Source organism: Neoarius graeffei, chromosome 6, assembly GCF_027579695.1.
Source record: "Neoarius graeffei isolate fNeoGra1 chromosome 6, fNeoGra1.pri, whole genome shotgun sequence".
In the NCBI taxonomy this organism is placed as follows: Eukaryota; Metazoa; Chordata; class Actinopteri; order Siluriformes; family Ariidae; genus Neoarius; species Neoarius graeffei.
This window is the reverse complement of record NC_083574.1, coordinates 53893636-53913279: the sequence shown is the minus strand read 5'-3', so window position 1 is coordinate 53913279 and position 19644 is coordinate 53893636. Positions and strand designations below refer to the sequence as shown.

Sequence of the window (19644 nt, the reverse complement as noted above, 5' to 3'; positions counted from 1 at the left end):
GTTACTGTATCTTTGAGTGGTGCACATATTTCAGGAGTGAGCGAAGCAAAATATTTTTCAACATGAGAAGACAAACAAAAAGTACCCAAAATTTGTCAAAATAATTCATCAATATCCTCATGAGTGAGATATTGAAAATTATTATACATACAGGACACTTTGTCCATGGAATAAAAACATGTATTTTATTCCCTTCTAGCGGATTTCATTCATTTAGTTTGATAGCATGCAATATTGTTAGCATTTCACTTATCCTATGTGTATTATGCCACTCTACCCAATGGAGAATGAGCATGCAATATGGCTTACAATATTGCACACTGTCAACACAATATGATGTCACACTTCAGAGCTGATGTGAATATCCAATGACAAAACGAATAAACAAATAAATAAATAAACGAATAAATAAAAAATAACTTTTCTGCTGCACATGCACAGAACCATTTCTTTGTTTGCTGGTGTAAGGGTTCTCCCAGCCAGAACGGTCAACTTCTCGAGACCAATGCCCTCGTGCCACCCAGAGCTCTGAGGGTGAATCGCAGAAAAAAGACAGGAACCCCAAAGTAGTTCACAGTATATTCATTATAATCTCAACGAAAGCGTCACTCAATCGATAGTTCACAGTTCACAGTAGTTCTTTATTCACAAGTCCCCCCAATTAGACAAGAATACAGAGGGTTATTATATGTGGGTGTTATCTGTGTGTGTGTCTGTGTGTATGTCTTGTGGCTAGGTCAGCAAATCACATCTTAATTCCATCAATATGTATGTGTGTGTGTGAATGAAACCTTCAATCATAAGCAAAATAATATTTCATATCAACGGATGTTTCAGCAATTTCAACATTTACGCACGTCAAAGCGCGCGAGATGTTTTTACGACAATTTTAAACAAAGCATATGTTTAGTCTAACAAAGAAATGTCTTCTCCACTGGATGAAGGTCAGGTTACACAGGAATAGTTTAAAATCACTGTTATATGTAATAGTCTAAAATAATAAAGGATCTTAAAAAGCTCTAAAATATAAAGTCTTAACACTTTGTGCAGCAATAAGGCTAATATAGATCTATAAAATTATAAAACTATAAAACTAACATGAATCACTTAATGCAGCTTTAAATCTAACATTAAATCTAACATTCAATCATTTCAATTTCAAATTCAACACTGAAGAGACTGGTTAAATCTAACAATCCTAAATCACAATCCTAGCTATAAAACTAACTTAAATCATGGCTTTAAATCTAACTTTTAATCCCAAATACACGTTGGATATGCAGCTGTGGGTGTGTGTGGGTGTGTCTGACATCATTGCAGACCTTGGCGCTGTTCAGACACATTTCTGATCAATAATACACATTTCATATCAAAATAAGCAGAATGTTCTGAATGGAATTTTAAAACAATGTCTAGCTGAGACAGAAGGTCATTTTAACTGAACAGAATAAATCCTTACAATTTTGTCACAAATAAATTATTGCCTTCTTGGTCAAGAATAAATACTTACAATTATTTATCCTTACAAAGGAATAAAATCTTACAGCTGGGAAAGAGAAAGACTAGGGCGGCACGGTGGTGTAGTGGTTAGCGCTGTCACCTCACAGCAAGAATGTCCGGGTTTGAACCCCGTGGCCAGCGAGAGCCTTTCTGTGCGGAGTTTGCATGTTCTCCCCGTGTCCGCGTGGGTTTCCTCCGGGTGCTCCGGTTTCCCCCACAGTCCAAAGACATGCAGGTTAGGTTAACTGGTGACTCTAAATTGACCGTGAGTGTGAATGGTTGTCTGTGTCTATGTGTCAGCCCTGTGATGACCTGGCGACTTGTCCAGGGTGTACCCCGCCTTTCGCCCGTAGTCAGCTGGGATAGGCTCCAGCTTGCCTGCGACCCTGTAGAACAGGATAAAGCAGCTAGAGATAATGAGATGAGATAATAATAATATTATTATTATTGGCTGGCTTTTTTCATGGTATATCAGATATATTCCATTCAGCTTGCATGATATTAAACTTGTCTTAGACACATTCAGTATCATGCTAGCTGAATGGAATATATCTGATATACCACTCAATGTCAGTCAATATTATTTAAATATGACATGTTTGTAGTTCTCGATGTCCTGGACATAGCTCAAATGAAGAATGCATGTGGTGCTTTTCCTAGTAAAAAATACTCATGTCACACACACACACACACACATATATATATATATATATATATATATATATATGAGTGATTCCACGCTTATGGGTACTGAAATGGGGACATGAACTTATTCACCTAAAACCATTTCTTTTTTTACCATCAGGTCACAAAACATATAATCTTTAATGAATGATATGTTAAAAGATAACTTTAATTTTCTGAGATGTAATAAAAACATATTTACATGCCAAAGTCAAGCCTATGAGTTCCAAAATGATGTCTGTTACATTACTTCTGTTACGATTGTCCATCTCACGTCTGTTACAAATTAATTACAATCTAGCTATATACCATGTTAATCTTATTGAAAGAATGTGTATGTTTATTCTACTACACATGTTTATTAATTATATTTGCTAAAACATCACCTTCCTATGTTTCAAAAGTAATTCTACATTGTTAAAATTGAGAATATATATATGTCCACAACACTTCTGTTACGTTCTGACTTTGGCATATAAATGTTTTTATTACATCTCAGAAAATTAAAGTTATCTTTTAACATATCATTCATTAAAGATTACATGTTTTGTGACCTGATGGTAAAAAAAAGAAATGGTTTTAGGTGAATTTTTAAAAATAAGTTCATGTCCCCATTTCAGTACCCATAAGCGTGGAATCACTCATATATATATATATATATATATATATATATATATATATATATATATATATATATATATGTTCTCCTCATGTCTGTGTGGGTGTGCTCTGGTTTCCCCCACAGTTCAAAGACATGCAGATTAGGTAAAAATATCCAGCCACTGGGGTTGTATAAGACTTTGCATATTTGGTGCTGGTCCCAAACCCATAGGGGTTGTGTCAGGAAGGGCATCTGGTGTAAAACCTGTGCAAAATCAAATATGCAGAACAGATCTGCTGTGGCAACCCCTAACGGGAGCAACCGGAAGAAGAAGAATCTGACCCAAACCTTACTCTATAAACAGTAAGGTCAGAGAGCCCTACTGACTTGAACCTCACACTTCCTGGAGGCCTCCGTCAGTCGTAGTCGACTATGGGCACGTCTCATCAGTTGCTGTTGGAGCACCTTCGGCGGTGGCTGAAGAGCCCGATCCTGGACTGGCAGGCACAGTTGCAGATGTCGTAGACAAAGGTGGCATTGGTGCATGGGGTCATATGCCTTTCTTTCCTTCGGGTCAGCTTATCCTCAGCAGCATTAGCGAGCTTTTCTTCACCAAGTGTGGTTTGCTGTTTTCACTGCACCCCTCCAATTGCTGTGGTCAGCCACCAGCTCTTCCCAGGAAATTATGCCGATGTCCAAAGCCTTCAGATCCCTCTTGCAGACATCCTTGTATCGCGGTTGGGGGTGGCCAGTGTTCCTTTTGCCAGCCGCGAGTTCACTTTAGAGGATGTCCTTTGGTATGCGACCATCCTCCATGCACCGTACATGACCCAGCCAACGCAGGCGGCATTGCCTGAGGACGGTAACCATGCTTGGGAGACCAGCTTGAGACAGGACCTTGGTGTTTGGCACCTTATCTTGCCAGCTGATGTTCAGAATGTGGCGAAGGCAGCGTAGGTGAAATTCACACTTCCAATCTGTAACATTAATGCATTTTGTCTCTGAACTGTGATTTTGCACCTTTCAAGGGCAGGTCCATCCATCTTCATTCTGTAAACTTTTATTGCACATTCCGGCACACACTGTACACTGACTTAGCCCATTACACATATTCTCTTCCTCTCACACATTCATATTAGTCAGGCGGTATTTGTTTATATTTGGAGGCTACTTTGCAAAATTTGCCAAGTCTTGTTTTGGTAATAATATACAAGTTCAGGGGCGGCACGGTGGTGTAGTGGTTAGCGCTGTCGCCTCACAGCAAGAAGATCCGGGTTCGAGCGCCGTGGCCGGCGAGGGCCTTTCTGTGCGGAGTTTGCATGTTCTCCCCATGTCTGCGTGGGTTTCCTCCGGGTGCTCCGGTTTCCCCCACAGTCCAAAGACATGCAGGTTAGGTTAACTGGTGACTCTAAATTGACCGTAGGTGTGAATGTGAGTGTGAATGGTTGTCTGTGTCTATGTGTCAGCCCTGTGATGACCTGGCGACTTGTCCAGGGTGTACCCCGCCTTTCGCCCATAGTCAGCTGGGATAGGCTCCAGCTTGCCTGCGACCCTGTAGAACAGGATAAAGCGGCTACAGATAATGAGATGAGATGAGATACAAGTTCAGATATAAATTCATAAATCTGGACTTGTTGTAATGTTTGTAGGCTGCTGTTTCATAGTTAATTATGCAGGGAAACTTTGTGCATAAAAAGAGCCCTGAAACCACATATAGGAAATTGGTATAAAAGTATTACATCATTAATATGCAATTATTATATCCATAATAGGTGTTATTTGTGGCACACAACCTTTTTACTCAGGTCAAAAGCATGGTTCATACATTAGATACCCATTCATTCATTCATTCATTCTCTCTAGCCGCTTTATCCTTCTACAGGGTCGCAGGCAAGCTGGAGCCTATCCCAGCTGACTACGGGCGAAAGGCGGGGTACACCCTGGACAAGTCGCCAGGTCATCACAGGGCTGACACATAGACACAGACAACCATTCACACTCACATTCACACCTACGGTCAATTTAGAGTCACCAGTTAATCTAACCTGCATGTCTTTGGACTGTGGGGGAAACCGGAGCACCCGGAGGAAACCCACGCGGACACGGGGAGAACATGCAAACTCCGCACAGAAAGGCCCTCGCCGGCCCCGGGGCTCGAACCCAGGACCTTCTTGCTGTGAGGCGACAGCGCTAACCACTACACCACCGTGCCGCCCCATTAGATACCCATTTAACCCTAAAAGGACCTAAACTACTGAGTGGGATCAGTTCGAACCTCAGAGGTGGTGTAGTGTGCTGCTCAGTCTGTTCAACTGACATAACTTTTTGCTTTTAGGAGTTTGTTACTCTATAGATTCTTTATCTAAAAGTATGTTTGTTTCAAGATTGATGATTTAACAAGGTGACTGATTTTCTGTTGGGGTCCCGTAACTCTGTGAGATTTGTTGCAAAACTATTTCAGCAAGTTACCGTAGTAACTTCTTTGTGTGTCTATCTGTATGTATATTATTACCAAAACAAGACTTGGCAAATTTTGCCTATCTGTATGTTTGCATGCTTGTCTCAGATGTCTGCCATAATTAAGAATACAACGCTTTCTTACAAATTGTCGATAACTAGTGAACCTGTTAGTTATAGAGTTACTGAAATCTCTGATGCTTATCTGTCCATGCACGCTCCATACACAACCACATACCACAACAGATTCCTTATCCTTGCACCGAGCCTGTAAATATGCTTTGTGCTAATATGCTAATGCTTAATAACAATATGTCCACATACCAACTCTTCAATAAAAAGCTGGGATAAATGATTCCTTATTTGAATAAAAGATTTTATAAGACAAAATTTGAAACCTGCACATGTCAAATATAATATTTCGAATTTGAAGTATCATTGCTTTTTTACTTATTCATTAATATGGAATATCAAATGAAATGATGAAGAGTTCATTGCATCATAAACATGTGGACACATTTGAAGTAGCTTAATATGCATGCTCTTAGAAAACGCTCATTCTGTTTTATTTCTGGTCATAATATGTGTTAGCAGTAACTGCTTTTATCTTTGTGTTTTGTGTTTGAATCCTTAGGCAAAGTGTTACTTCTTGATGTAGTTTGGACATATAAAAACAGAAACTGCTAGCAGCTTAGTAATAAATGTATCACAGAAATTTCTGAAATGAGAGATTGTGAGCTGAGTTCTGGAATGTAGATAAGCTATAAATATTCTCAAGTTCTGTAGCAATAATGTAAAATATTTCTGGCTTTTTTTTATGTTTGAGTTACATGTCAATCCTGGGATCGAGATGCTGACCTCTTCTGCTCCTCGGACCTGCCTGATCCATCCTGATGCCCTATGTCTGGTTGGAGTCTCATCACATCGCTCCTGTGGAGGACGGCCCTATACGGACAGTTGAAAGTCACACTTGGAAGATGCTCTGGACACTTACAGTAATGCTTTTATGGCTGAGGACTACAGTTGGCTTGCTAACTTTAGGACTGCGGTTGTCATGAACAGTTTTGCACTCAAGTTTCCATCAAAAAGTTTATAACATCAACGAAACTGACTTCATGTTAAAACTGTTAATGTTATAGTCATGCTGTCTGTTGTTGTCCAGGTGGGGATGGGTTCCCTTTTGAGTCTGGTTCCTCTCGAGGTTTCTTCCTCGTGTCGTCTGGGGGAGTTTTTCCTTCCCACTGTCACCACGGGCTTGCTCATTGGGGATAGATTAGGGATAAAACTGGCTCATGTCTTGGGTCATTCAGATTTTGTAAAGCTGCTTTGGGACAATGTCCATTGTTAAAAGTGCTACACAAACAAACTTGACTTGACCTGACATGTTCTCTATGTACTTAAATGTCTCATTTTAAACTTAACTTGATAATATCATAAATTCTTATGATAAATTCTTACTTTTGTCGTAATACTAAATAAGAGCCCTTTTGAAGAATAATTAAACCGCCCTCCCTAGTGGATATAGGTAATGATTACTTGACAGTGGGGCGGTAGGCCACATTAGCCTGCCATCCGCGGCATTATACTATTTATAGCCTACTCTAAGCAAGGAAATATCCCTTTTGTCTCATTTCCACAATGATTGTACAGGATCCCTTAGGATTCTTGACTTGTCAATTGCAAGCAAAGGTAAAAATGTTTACCTCCAATCTTCTCCTATTTGCTTGAGCATTGCTGGTCCGTTTCTTCTTTAACTGCTTGATTTTGCGTTCGACTTTTGTCGGAACAGCGTCAGGTTTGAGCCTTCTCTGTCCAACACTGAGACCTAAACTCTCCAACAGGATTCTTCAAAAAGTGATCGGAGCACAGAGCGGCGTATTGACCCGGCTGCCAACCCTCTTGCTTCACGCGCACAATCCACTCTCTCCGCCTCTTCTCCTCTCTCGGAAAAAGGTAAAAACTTCTTCCTGAACTGGTCTCATTGTTACAGTTCACTGCACAACAATAAGGCATGGTTTTTCTCTGGAAATTCCCGAACGCGCATCTGCACTCAAGCCAAACGGTAATGCAAATAAATGGAAGTGGACTCAACTCAAGCGGTTTGTTTGTCTCGAATGACGTCATGCGCCGAGTGGTCACAAAAATTGCCGAACAGAAATTCGCTGCGATCCGTGATAACTTATTTTAATTATTATTTATTAACAATACTTCTTGGGACCAGAAGAAAATTACAGAGGGTTTTTTAACATATAAAGTTTCAAATGTGCATAAATTTAAAACCTTTGCCTATGACCTTTAAGTGATACGGATATGGTTTTTTTTAATATACGTTTTACATGCAATATTTAGTATTTCCTTTTTTTGGTGAAAATGGTGATTTCTGACATTACAACAAGTAAAAATAATTTGTTTGGGATGTAAATAAAGGGTTCATACTGAGAAACCAGACTTGGCAAATTTTGCAAAGTAGGTTACATATGCTCCCTGACTATATCATGTTCTATCTTCATCATGTGACCAATTTTTGCACATTCCAGGACATACAGCGCCCTCCACAATTATTGGCACCCCTCGTTAAGATATGTTCTTTTTTTTTTAAATAATATAGGACAACAATGCAAAAAAAGAGAAAAATCCAACCTTTAATTCAAGTGCATTTATTCAGTGGGGAAAAAAATCCCACGTTAAGAAATAATTATTTTACATGAAATCATGTGTGCCACAATTATTGGCACCCCTGATGTTAATATTTTGTACAACTCCCTTTTGCCAACAAGACAGTCCTTAATCTTCTCCTATAATGTTTCACAAGATGGGAGAATACAGAGAGAGGGATATTCGACCATTCCTCTTTGCACAATCTCTCTAAATCTTCCAGAGTCCTGGGTCCTCTCCTATGCACTCTCCTCTTCAGCTCATCCCACAGGTTTTCAATTGGGGTGAGGTCTGGGGACTGAGATGGCCATGGGAGGAGCTTGATTTTGTGTCTGGTGAACCATTTTTGTGTAGATTTGGCCACATGTTTAGGGTCGTTATCTTGCTGAAAGACCCAGTGACAGCCCTTCTTCAGCTTTCAGGCAGAAGGCAGAATTTGATTTAAAATGTCCTGGTATTTCAAAGAGTTCATGATGCCATGCACCCCAACAAGGTTCCCGGGGCCTTTGGAAGAGAAACAGGTCCACAGCATCACCGATCCGCCCCCATACTTCACAGTGGGCATGAGGTGCTTTTCCACATACTCATCTTTTGCGATGTATTAGAGTGTTTGTTGCCAAAACCCTCTATCTTGGTCTCATCTGACCAAAGCACACGGTCCCAGTTGAAGTCCCAGTACCGCTTAGCGAACTCCAGATGATTATGTTTATGCTTGTAAGTGAGAAAAGGCTTTTTCCGTGCATGCCTCCCAAACAGTTTGTTGGCATGTAGATAGCGCCTGATGGTTGTTATGGAGACTTTTACCCCTTTTCCACCAAATCAGTTCCAGGGCTGGTTCGGGGCCAGTGCTGGTGCTGGTTCACAACTCGTTCAACTTGCGAGCCAGCTGAGAACCAGTTTGCTTTTCCATAGCTCGCGGTGCTAAGGGAAGCTACGTCATTACGTTGCTGTATACATCAGTTACGTTGTTGTATACGTCAGTTACGTCGCTACGTTTGCATAAACCTTGGCGCAAATATCGAAGCAAAAACAACACGGAAGAAGCAACAGCAGCAACAACAACAACAATAATAATAATGGATGACTTCGCATTTGTACAGCTGCTGCTTCTCGTCGCTTAAAAATGGCGATCTTTCGTGGTCTTGTTATTGTTGTTGGTCTTAACAACTCCACCCCCACCGCTGACGTAAGCGGTTCTTTCCTCTGGCCCAGCAGAGAGTTGGTGCTAGCCTGGAACCGGTTTTTCTGGACCCAGAGCCAGTCCTTTGTGAGTGGAAACAGAAAACCCGGTTCCAAACTAAGCACTGGCCCCAAACCAGCCCTGGAACTGCTTTGGTGGAAAAGGGGCATTTGTGACCCCAAGATGCTACTCTTTGATGCAATTCTCTAACAGTGAGCTTTGGAGAACTTTTTACTTCTCTTACCATCCTCCTCACTGTGTGTGGTGGCAAGATAAACTTGCATCCTTGTCCAGGCTTGTTTGCCACTGTTCCAGTTGTTTTAAACTTCTTGATGATTCCTCTGACTGTAGATATGGGCAGATGTAGGCAAGTGGCGAGTTTTCTTGTAGCCATCGCCTGACTTATGAAAGTCGACACACATCTGCCTTACTTGAATGGTGTGTTCTCTTGTCTTTCCCATGTTGAAGAGTGGATAAGAGAAATAGGCCTCTGTGTCACATCATATTTATACCCCAGGGAAACAGGATGTGAAGAATTACTAATTAAAGGTTCCTAGATACTCTGATCAACTTTATAAACTACAGTAATAATGACAGAAATGCTTCAATTACATTTAATTTCTAGGAATTGTTATGGGTGCCAATAATTGTGGAACAGGTGATTTTATGAAAAATAATTATTTCTTAATTAGGGATTTTTTTTTTAAATTCACTTGAGTTCAGGGTTACATTTTTCTACAATTTTCAGTGTGAGATTATGCTTCTGCAATAAAAATTGAATTTCTTTTAAGGCTTTTAACACATCTTAACTGGGGTGCCAATAATTGTGGAGGGCGCTGTAGTGTACAGCTTGGACTTCAACAACTCATGAACATACCCCTTAAATTTGTCCATTTTTCAAATGTGTATATTTCAGATTCTTGTATTTTTTTAAATTCTATGTACAGTGGTGCTTGAAAGTTTGTGAACCCTTTAGAATTTTCTATATTTCTGCATAAATATGACCTAAAACATCATCAGATTTTCACACAAGTCCTAAAAGTAGATCAAGAGAACCCAGTTAAACAAATGAGACAAAAATATTCTACTTGGTCATTTATTTATTGAGGAAAATGATCCAATATTACATATCTGTGAGTGGCAAAAGTATGTGAACCTTTGCTTTCAGTATCTGGTATGACCCCCTTGTGCAGCAATAACTGCAACTAAATGTTTCCACTGTTGATCAGTCCTGCACACCAGCTTGGAGGAATTTTAGCCCATTCCTCTGTACAGAACAGCTTCACCTCTGGGATGTTGGTGGGTTTCCTCACATGAACTGCTTGCTTCAGGTTCTTCCACAACATTTCGATTGGATTAAGGTCAGGACTTTTACTTGGCCATTCCAAAACATTAACTTTATTCTTCTTTAACCATTCTTTGGTAGAACGACCTGTGTGCTTAGGATCGTTGTCTTGCTGCATGACCCGGCTTATCTTGAGACTCAGTTCATGGACAGATGTCCTGACATTTTCCTTTAGAATTCGCTGGTATAATTCAGAATTCATTGTTCCATCAATGATGGCAAGCCGTCCTGGCCCAGATGCAGCAAAACAGGCCCAAACCATGATACTACCACCACCATGTTTCACAGATGGGATAAGGTACTTATGCTGGAATGCAGTGTTTTCCTTTCTCCAAACATAACACTTCTCATTTAAACCAAAAAGTTCTATTTTGGTCTCATCAATCCACAAAACATTTTTCCAATAGCCTTCTGGCTTGTCCACGTGATCTTTAGCAAACTGCAAACGTGCAGTAATGTTCTGTTTGGAGAGCAGTGGCTTTCTCCTTGCAACCCTGCCATGCACACCATTGTTGTTCAGTGTTCTCCTGATGGTGGACTCATGAACATTAACATTAGCCAATGTGAGAGAGGCCTTCAGTTGCTTAGAAGTTACCCTGGGGTCCTTTGTGACCTTGCCGACGATTACACACCTTGCTCTTGGAGTGATCTTTGTTGGTCGACCACTCCTAGGGAGGGTAACAATGGTCTTGAATTTTCTCCATTTGTACACAATCTGTCTGACTGTGGATTGGTGGAGTCCAAACTCTTTAGAGATGGTTTTGTAACCTTTTCCAGCCTGATGAGCATCAACAACACTTTTTCTGAGGTCCTCAGAAATCTCCTTTGTTCATGCCATGATACACTTCCACAAACATGTGTTGTGAAGATTAGACTTTGATAGATCCCTGTTCCTTACATAAAACAGGGTGCCCACTCACACCTGATTGTCATCCCATTGATTGAAAACACCTGACTCTAATTTCACCTTCAAATTAACTGCTAATCCTAGAGGTTCACATACTTTTGCCACTCACAGATATGTAATATTGGATCATTTTCCTCAATAAATAAATGATCAAGTATAATATTTTTGTCTCATTTGTTTAACTGGGTTCTTTTTATCTACTTTTAGGACTTGTGTGAAAATCTGATGATGTTTTAGGTCATATTTATGCAGAAATATAGAAAATTCTAAAGGGTTCACAAACTTTCAAGCACCACTGTGTCTTTGCTAAATTCTTCTATAACTGTTCAAGCACCAAAGCAAATTCCTTGTATGTGAGAACGAGCCTGCTGAGCTGGACCCTCTTCAATTTGCTTACAAAGCAAAGAGATCCACGGAGGATGCTGTATCCACAGCACTTCACGCTGCACTGACCCACTTGGAGCAGCAGGGGCGCTACGTCAGAATGCTCTTTGTAGACTTCAGCTCGGCGTTTAACACCATCCTCCCACAACGACTGGTGTCCAAGCTGGCAGACCTTGGGCTTCCACCACTCACCTGCAGCTGGATATTGGACTTTCTCTCAGGCCGCTCCCAGAGGGTCAGGCTGGGTTCCCACACCTCCACTGCTCTCAGCCTGAACACCGGCTCGCCACAGAGTTGTGTACTTAGCCCATTCCTTTACACCCTCTACACGTATGACTGTGTCTCCACCTGCCTCAGCAACAAGATTGTAAAGTTTGCAGATGACACGACCATGGTTGGACTCATCTCGGGCGAGGAGGGTGAGCTGGCATACAGGGACGAGGTGGAGCGGCTGTCAGAGTGGTGCAAAGTCAACAATCTGCTCCTCAACACCACCAAAACAAAGGAGCTGGTTATTGACTTTAGGAAAAACAAAACTGACATCCAGCTACTCATCATCGGCAGGGCCTGTGTGGAGAGGGTCCCGGTGTTCAGGTTTCTCAGCATTGAGCTGGAGAACAACCTAACCTGGAGTGCCAACACCAAGGAGCTGCTGAAGAAGGTGCAGCAGAGACTGTACTTTCTGAGAATCCTCAGAAAGAACTGTCTCCCACAAAATCTGCTCTGGGCCTTCTAACACTGCTCCATAGAGAGTGTGCTCACGTATGGACTGTGTGTATGGTACGGCAGCTGCACATCCTCAGCACTCCACAGGGTCGTTAGGGCAGCAGAGAAAACAATAGGCTGCCCCCTCTCCATCCTGGAACAGATTTACACCTCTAGATGCCGCAGGAAAGCAATGGACATTTCAAAAGACTCTTTGCACCCCGGTCATTGTCTCTTCCAGCTTTTGCCATCAGGCAAGAGATACAGAGCAATGAAAACCAGGACAAACCGCCTAAAAAACACATGCTTTGGGATAGAAACACAGTTCACAGGGATCAATAAAGTTTAATCTAATCTAATCTAATCTAATTTAAGGCTTTAAACTCAAATGTGCAATAGAACTATTCTTGGCCCTATCCTCAGTGTGTAATTTGTGTATACATCTCATTATCTGTAGCCACTTTATCCTGTTCTACAGGGTCGCAGGCAAGCTGGAGCCTATCCCAGCTGACTACGGGCAAAAGGCGGGGTACACCCTGGACAAGTCGCCAGGTCATCACAGGGCTGACACATAGACACAGACAACCATTCACACTCACATTCACACCTACGGTCAATTTAGAGTCACCAGTTAACCTAACCGCATGTCTTTGGACTGTGGGGGAAACCGGAGCACCCGGAGGAAACCCACGCGGACACGGGGAGAACATGCAAACTCCGCACAGAAAGGCCCGCGCCGGCCACGGGGCTCGAACCCAGACCTTCTTGCTGTGAGGTGACAGTGCTAACCACTACACCACCATATATATATATATATATTTTTTATTTTCTTATTAGTGCAATCTGTGTACATACAGAACCAATACAATTCTGTTTATATTATTTTATCAGTGCAATTCTGTATACTTTACTATTGATTTTTATACTTTATTTGTTTTTATTTTTTCTATAACTCATAATGAGTCAACAGCACCTTCAATTTCGTTGTACCTTTGAAAAAGTGACAATGACAATAAAGACTTATCTTAACATACTTGGCACTAAACTTCTCATCTCATCTCATCTCATTATCTCTAGCCGCTTTATCCTTCTACAGGGTCGCAGGCAAGCTGGAGCCTATCCCAGCTGACTACGGGCAAAAGGCGGGGTACACCCTGGACAAGTCGCCAGGTCATCACAGGGCTGACACATAGACACAGACAACCATTCACACTCAAATTCACACCTACGGTCAATTTAGAGTCACCAGTTAACCTAACCGCATGTCTTTGGACTGTGGGGGAAACCGGAGCACCCGGAGGAAACCCACGCGGACACGGGGAGAACATGCAAACTCCGCACAGAAAGGCCCGCGCCGGCCACGGGGCTCGAACCCGGACCTTCTTGCTGTGAGGTGACAGTGCTAACCACTACACCACCATATATATATATATATTTTTTTTTTATTTTCTTATTAGTGCAATCTGTGTACATACAGAACCAATACAATTCTGTTTATACTATTTTATCAGTGCAATTCTGTATACTTTACTATTGATTTTTATACTTTATTTGTTTTTATTTTTTCTATAACTCATAATGAGTCAACAGCACCTTCAATTTCGTTGTACCTTTGAAAAAGTGACAATGACAATAAAGACTTATCTTAACATACTTGGCACTAAACTTGATTCTGATTATATCTAATATTTAATTCCATCCATTCCTCATATTTCATATTACACAATGTTCACAGCAGTATCCTGGAAAACAGTTTTAACATAATGGTCTATGCAATAAAAATAAAGCAAATAACAATGAGCCCAATCTGACACTAGAACTTCTTCATTGCAAACATTTCCGACAGGCAGCCCGTAGGACAGCTAGCGCGCGCGCCTGAGAGCTGCAAGGACCCCAATCGTCAGAGCGGCGTTTGCGAAAAACGGAGCGGATAGTTAATGATTTTGAATGAGTTCTTCATCTGTCGATATCTGCAACATCCTGATAGTAACATCGGTAAACTGTTTCCATACGCTACAAATATACATCAGAGAACTATATTATTGATGAATGTGCCTGAGTGAATCACAAAAGAACAAATTAATCAGTCTGCGGCATTAGCTACGCAGGCTAGTTATGAATGAACATGCTAACCAGATGAGTAGCAGGCTACTGAGTTATAGTTTTTAAACTTAAAAGCCCAAAGCTTATGTGTACTTAATGATAAAGTTTCCCATGTTAGCGAAGCTGCTAGCAGCTAAATCAGAACAGTTTTATGAGTTACTCAGATGAGTGTAATTTTTTTGCAAAGATGTTAGCTAGTTTGATGTGAAAGTGCCATATTGAGTCATGTTATTGTTTTATCTACACAAAGGAAAAGAGACGTAGTTCCTAGCTATGTTCAAGGGAGCAACTGAAAACCAGAACAACTAGAAATATTACAAAGACTGGAGTTAGACACTGTTTTAGCGGCTAGGCTAGCAATATTTGTAGCTTAGCATGAAGCATTACTCATCAGCCACGAGTAATGGTCAAAGTATTCAGTTCATAAAGGCTTTTCTGAGCTCAGTGTGCTACTCTGTTTTGATCTAATTTGTCGTGGTTGCAGGTGAAGAGATAAATTTTGCCATCCAGAGCTGAAGGTCCAGAGACATTGACCATGTTTCTGTACAACCTGACCTTGCAGCGTGCCACTGGCATCACTCATGCCATCCATGGCAACTTCTCAGGTAGCCCATTCACACTGTGTTAAACTGATAACCAAAGCTATTTATAGTTTATTTCATTCAACATATGTTTCTTTTTCACCAACAACCTTAGCCCGAAAGTATCGATATATCTTATTCTTTTACTTCAGGTACCAAGCAGCAGGAGATTGTTGTTTCTCGCGGTAAGATTCTGGAGCTACTGCGCCCTGATGCGAACACAGGCAAAGTTCACACGCTGCTCACCATGGAGGTGTTCGGCATCATCCGCTCTCTCATGGCGTTCAGGCTGACTGGTGGCACAAAAGGTGAGTTTTATAGGTGGGTTACAGCCGATGTCACATCCGCCTCATTAGATATGCAAGATGTGAAGTGTTGGTCAGCTAAGCTCACTGTTCACAAAGCGTTACTATCGCTGGGGCGCCTTGCCTAGTCATTAAAAGGGACTACTGCACTTTAGTGGTCACTAAAATACGTGAAAAGTCACGCTATCCCTAACCCTCAAACAACCAATCCTAAAGCACAGACAAACAGCAGTTTTGATGACTTTGACACATAATAGAACAAGGTAAGCTTTTCTTTATTACTGATAATACGGGGGCTGCTGCCCCCAAACCCCCGCTTAAAGTGCATATTATGGACCAATTTTGTGTCTTTTTTTTTTTTTTTAATGAAAGTATGTCCCTTTACACACTCATCCAGAAGGGTACTTTTGCACAAGGCCATCTGTCTACAGCAGAAAAAAATAAAACGCATCTGGAAAAACCCCAAGGGAGTCTGGAGCCAGATTCGTGACGTTATCTGCGGAAGCGCCAGCAGGCTGCGCGAGCTTTGCACGGTTTCAGTGCACAGCCTGTGTAGACCAAGCGCTCCTATTTCTCTCTCATTGTCCGGTCTTTTGGAAAACGATGAGTACTAATCCCATCATGATTGGTGTTGCTACACCCTCCTACGATACATCTGTTAACCATTTTAATAATTACGTGATAACGTTGAAGAAACTTGCAGAAAACCACCAGGTCGTTTTCTCATAAACAAACCAGCGCTGACGTAGGATTCAGAGGGAGGCGTCCCGCACGTGACGTCACCAAAATCAATGTTTCCCGGGAAATTCAAATGGCAAGTTTTTTCAGAGGCGGACCAATTCGCCTCAAATGGCTTGATTTCAACTGAATTTTTCTGGTATTGCGCAAGGTAAAAAAATTGCAGAGAATGCAGAATGTTACAGATATTTGACCAAAGTTTAATATAAAATAGAATTACATTGATCTTGCTCCTGAATTTACCCGTGATATGCACTTTAAATTCGCTCAATACAATATGGCGGAATTGTGCCCGCTAAAGTGCAAACTATCCCATTAAAATACTCCACGCTTGCATTGTTTTTCGAACAAATCATGACACTGATAAGTTTCTTCCGGGTTCCCTGTGAAGTGATAATAGGTGAAAAAGCAAAGGATTTTATCAAAAAACAAAGAGAAAGGTGGCTCTTGAACTTTTCACTGTGATGGAAAGCAGCAGAGTCAAAGAACGCTCGAGTTTGCAGTGATCACTTCGTGAAAGGTTTGTAAATTCCTCTGATTGATTTAATTTGGATTCACAAATCACTTCTCGCCATTTTCCGTTATTTCGTGATGCTTTGAAGTTCAGAAAGTCCTCAGATGTGTCTTTGTTTACTGTTTGATCATGGTTGCCATATTGTAAACTAACGCATGTTTTCACTTTATTTATCAAGATGTCGTAGCAGTCTTTACAAGGACAATGATGTAGATCTTTGTGAATAATTTACCTGGAAGAGCAGAGGAGAGAGGATTGCGAATCAAGTGGCTGCGGTTTGTTTACACTCAATACTAAAACTTGTAGTGTCTAAGCAATTGTCGCAAAGATGTGTACAAAAAGCCCTAAAATGCCTCCTTACCCTGGTAAGAACTATACAGGATTTATCTTGTAGTGAGTGTCCTGATCCCCAGATCTTTAACCCAGCCACATATAAAAAGTTGTACTCCTCCATGCTCTTCCAGGTTTTCGTCGTGTTTGTCCATGTAGAATGATGTCTGCAGGACCAGGACTACCTGGTTCTGGGAACTCAATGGTTGGATCATTTTCCAGCTCAGAATGAATGATTGGCTTTATTTAAATACAATAAGTTGATCAGCAGAGCTGGTGGGGTTGTGCATGTACAGATACAAATAATTACAAATACAAAAGACTAAAAATATACACAATCTTTAAAAAAAACCCTTAAAATATGTTGATTGTCTTCACATTAAGTTAATAGTATGCATAACAATTGTCTTTATTTAGTTACAGCTACATTCATCTCATTCTCATTATCTCTAGCTGCTTTATCCTGTTCTACAGGGTCGCAGGCAAGCTGGAGCCTATCCCAGCTGACTACGGGCGAAAGGCGGGGTACACCCTGGACAAGTCGCCAGGTCATCACAGGGCTGACACATAGACACAGACAACCATTCACACCTACGGTCAATTTAGAGTCACCAGTTAACCTAACCTGCATGTCTTTGGACTGTGGGGGAAACCGGAGCACCCGGAGGAAACCCATGCGGACACGGGGAGAACATGCAAACTCCACACAGAAAGGCCCTCGCCGGCCACGGGGCTCGAACCCGGACCTTCTTGCTGTGAGGCGACAGCGCTAACCACTACACCACCGTGCCGCCCACAATAGGATCAAAATTTATTCTACCAATGTCAAATTTAACTTGTAAATTTTTCTTTCATTGGAAAAATCCTTCTTTGTTAATGTGTAAGGATCTAATCCAATGGAGTAGTTTCTATATCCACTTCTTGGTTTTAATAACTTGCTTGTTTGCTGAACACAAGCATAGCAATAAGTTCTTGTGTTAATGGACCAGACTCCACTTTTGGATCATTAATCCCTTTTGACTGAGAATGACCCGCATGCATGGTTTTATGTTGGCTTCTGGCACATCCATACAGTTTTAAATACAAACACCTACAATTAAAAACAGTTGGTTTTTATTGCGTTTATTTAATTCCTGGGCTTCCATCTGTAACAGAGTGATGTTGCATCCCATTAATACACTTTACAATAGATTATTAGATTCTAATCGAATAGATGAGCCAAAATAACTGGGGATCTTTTTTAATGGACCCCGACTCATTGCAAGTATGAAGAGGTGGGCCTTACAGTAGAAAAGGTTGAGAACCCCTGCAGTGCACCATAGAATGGAGGTGGAGGCAAAGTAGAAAATACAAGTTTTGGTTGATGAAAATATTGAACTACACAAACCTTACTGCATTGTCCAGCTTTGTGGCTCCAAAGGAAGTCGGTTACTCTAAGCGGCAACATCTAACTTCTGATGGAATCTAAAAGCTGATTTGTTGAATTTAATGTATGGGAATGCAAACTGTCCCAAGTCTCTCTGCTCTCCCCTATTCAGAAGACTGAAGAACATAGAATTGATTTATGAAGTTTTCGTGAACTTGTTTTGAGATTCACTAAATTTCATGAATACATTTTTGCCCTTGAAATTGCTATTTATTACACAGTATGTCTATTACAGCCTTCTCCTGATGTGTTTGAAAGCAACACACAACCGTTCATTGCAGCACCGAGTAGTTTGAGATGTCAGGGAACTCAATGGATGGATAATTTTCCAAATCGTAGGAAAAAATCCTTCTTTGTTAATGTTTAGGGCTCTATCCCATCACAAAGAGCAACTTTCTCAAGGTATCTTGACCGTAGTCTGGCTAAGCTCTGCGAGCATTTGGTCTGGCAAAGATATTAAGCCCAACCGTTTCCCAAAGGCGTGGTTGACCCGCCTCCCTGAAATGCCTCAGTTTGCTACTGGTCGAAGCCAGAAAAGGCTGTGACGAAGCTTAAACCAATCACATCACTCTTTCCTCTGACGTATATGACGCGACGGAAACTGCTTGAGTAACAGGAAGAAGATAAATACCTCCAGGGCTGCTCTTTGCTCCATTTTCAATGAGAACTTCCCGTTGAATGCTTTCAATACAGCATCTACCGCTGTGTCAAAGGCTTGCCGCTGCTCCATGTTCGTAATGTTTCTAGTGAATGAAGCGCTTCCGGCATAGATTCTGTAAACAATCTATGGCTTCCGGTCGCAGTTCTACTACGTCACTGCCTTGAACACGCCTCTACCCAGGGCCGTTGGAGATGCTCAAAGTTGATTGGCTCCCGATTTTTCGGGAGCTTGGAAGAGCTGGAGATAGCTTGCCTTGCCAGACTAAGCTCACAACAGGCCCTCGTGTTGCGTCACACTTAGGATGGGCAGGCCCAGGCTATCTTGACCGTGCATTGGCCTCTAAACTGTGAAAACAGTCGGCTCTTTATATAACCACCGCTTCATTCACCAGAAGTAAACTTGCAAGCAAAAGTCACGTGACTGAATACAACCTATTTGTGTGACCTGTGTATTAAAAGTGGCATCTGAAGAAATTCTGAACATTTGACCAATCCCATCCACTCCACCAGTTAGTGTTTGTCCTTACCCTCAGTGTTTTCTGACAAACTTAGTTGGGTGTATTTTTCAG

General features: G+C 41.3%; 1 protein-coding gene across 1 annotated transcript in view; it reads left to right on the top strand.

Annotated features, from left to right (window-relative positions):
* The first annotated feature begins 14304 nt into the window (after positions 1 to 14304).
* Positions 14305 to 19644, top strand: part of sf3b3 (splicing factor 3b, subunit 3) — an 86017-nt gene continuing 80677 nt past the window's right edge. Inside the window, exons 1-3 of the mRNA XM_060923853.1 lie at positions 14305 to 14413; positions 15006 to 15126; positions 15255 to 15410. Of these exons, the coding sequence (XP_060779836.1) occupies positions 15057 to 15126; positions 15255 to 15410 (226 nt within the window). The 5' untranslated portion in view covers positions 14305 to 14413; positions 15006 to 15056. The remainder of the gene's footprint in view (positions 14414 to 15005; positions 15127 to 15254; positions 15411 to 19644) is intronic.